The 2,255-nt window shown below is 32.4% G+C and overlaps 1 protein-coding gene across 1 annotated transcript in view; it reads right to left on the bottom strand.

The window, feature by feature from the left end:
• Positions 1–6: 6 nt before the first annotated feature.
• Positions 7–2,255, bottom strand: part of LOC107662218 (monocarboxylate transporter 2-like) — a 15,892-nt gene continuing 13,643 nt past the window's right edge. The window contains exon 5 of the mRNA XM_016452154.1: positions 7–482. Coding sequence (XP_016307640.1) covers positions 229–482 — 254 coding nt within the window. The 3' untranslated portion in view covers positions 7–228. The remainder of the gene's footprint in view (positions 483–2,255) is intronic.

Raw genomic sequence — 2,255 nt, 5'->3', positions numbered from 1 at the left:
TGTGTGAGTGTGTGTGAGTGTGTGTGTGTGTGTGTGTGTGTGTGTGTGTGTGTGTGTGTGTGTGAACGTATAAAACGGAGTGCTGTTTAGCTGTCAAATACGGGCGTTTGCTGAACCTGAGCCACGAGAAATGACCGATACCAAGCTATAAAGGCCGTCTATGTCAAAGTGCGCGTTTATTAAGCCTGTAGACCTCTTTGGCAGTGTCTTCACTGTTTGCATAGGCGTTCAGATGTTGGTTTCGTGCTGCATGACGCCGTCTTTGTTCTCGCAGAGCTGCTGCGCCGTGTCTGCGTCTGCGTCCGTCTGCTCCTCGCAGTCGGCACGTTTGTACATCTCCTCTTGCATGCGCTTGCGCTCGCGCTCCAGCAGCCGGTAGTTGATGAAGTTGCCGATGAAGAGCCAGACGCTGGAAAGGACGACCACCGACCCGCAGCACAGGTACATGTACTTGTAGTTCTTTGTGATGTCCACTAGCTTCCCTGTAAATCAATACGTTCATGAGTTCAGCTCAGCATCTGCCAGGACACAATTACAGATATATGTGAACGTATGAAAGGAATATTCTGTTCAAAAAGAGAGTTTAGAAATGAGAACAAAGACAAGAAATGTGAAGCACTGACATTTAGTGTTTTTAAGTCTTGGTAAGTGTAGTGAAGATTTGAGAAACTGATCTATTTTAGCTCAGTATTATTATTTATTTTATTAATTTTTGAATTAGCTTTTATTTTTACATTTCCGGTTTTCATTTTAATTTCACATTTTAGTAATTTAGTATTGCGCCCTAGTGTTATTTTAGTGTCATTAAGATACTATTTTTAAGTTTTTATTAATATTTTGAATGTTTTTATTTATATTTTTATGTATTATTATATATTTTTATTTATTTTCCAATATCATTGTAATTTTTGTTATGTTGCAGTGTTATTTTAAAATCACTGAAATACTATTATAGTTGTCATCAATATTATATATTTTTTTATATTTTCTGTTTTAATTTTTAATTTTGTTGTGTTTTTGTCATTTTTATTATTTTTAGTTTTTTAAACATGTCTTTTATTTTTATTTCAGTTTTAGTTTTAGTTATTTTAATACATCAAGTTAAACTTAATGAAAATGAGATGTCACCTTGGCAACTAGCTGAAATAAAACAAGTTTTTAATTTTATTATATTTACGTTAACATTTATTTTATTTATTGTTTTAGTTTTAGTTAACTTTAATAACCCTGATGTGCTTTTGAAACTTTTATTAGTTTTTGCTCTTTATTATTAAATATTAATTATTAATTAATTTCACTTTAATTTATAGTTTTTTTTAATGTCAGTTTTAATTTAATATTTTATCTTGTTTTATTACCTGCCAAAGGCGGTCTGATGAGCACCGGACATGTATTTTTATTTCAGTTTTAATTTTAGTCATTTTCATTATTTCTATTTTTCATTTACATTTTTTATCTAATATTCATATTTTGTAATTTCTTATGTTATTACCTGCCAGTGGTGGTTCGATGAGCATCAGACATTTATTTTTTTTATTTCAGTTTAAATTTTTTTAATTTTCATTTCATTAATTTTTTGCATTTTTCATCTAATAGTTATATTTTATTTTATGTTATCTTATTTCCTGCCAGCGGCAGTCCGATGAACACCGGACATTTATTTTTAATTTCAGTTTTATTTTTAGTCATTTTAATACGACTACATTTTAATTAAATTAATTTAATTCAATTCAATTTTAAAATGATGTTATCTAATATTCATTCATTTTATCTTGTGTTATTACCTGTCAGTGGCAGTCCAATGAGCACCGGATATTTAAAAAAAAATTTTTTTATTACAGTTTTAATTATCTTAATTTCAGTTCTTTTCAGTATTTCTCATTTTCGCATCTAATATTTATATTCTATTTTATCTTGTGTTATTACCTGCCAGCGGCGGTCCGATGAGCACTAGATATTTTTTAATAGGGCTGCACTATAAATCGCATGCGATATTTAACGCGCATCTTATCAGTAAAGCCGGTTCTGTAATCAGCGGTAAATCTCCATCACCTGCGGGCTTTCACACTGAGCAGCATTAACTACACAGAGCCGGTGTTCACTGACGAGTTGCGCAAAACCACGTTCATTTTCGCGCGATTTTTTGCGCTACTCGTCAGTGAACAACGGCTCTGTGTAGTTAATGCTGCTCAATGTGAAAGCCCGCAGGTGATGGAGATTTACCGCTGATTACAGAACCGGCTTTACTGATAAGA

The sequence above is a fragment of the Sinocyclocheilus anshuiensis genome, unplaced genomic scaffold (assembly GCF_001515605.1).
Source record: "Sinocyclocheilus anshuiensis isolate Anshui unplaced genomic scaffold, SAMN03320099.WGS_v1.1 scaffold1543, whole genome shotgun sequence".
Lineage (NCBI taxonomy): Eukaryota > Metazoa > Chordata > Actinopteri > Cypriniformes > Cyprinidae > Sinocyclocheilus > Sinocyclocheilus anshuiensis.
The sequence above is the reverse complement of the archived record's forward strand: the minus strand, read 5'-3'. Positions and strand labels throughout refer to the sequence as shown.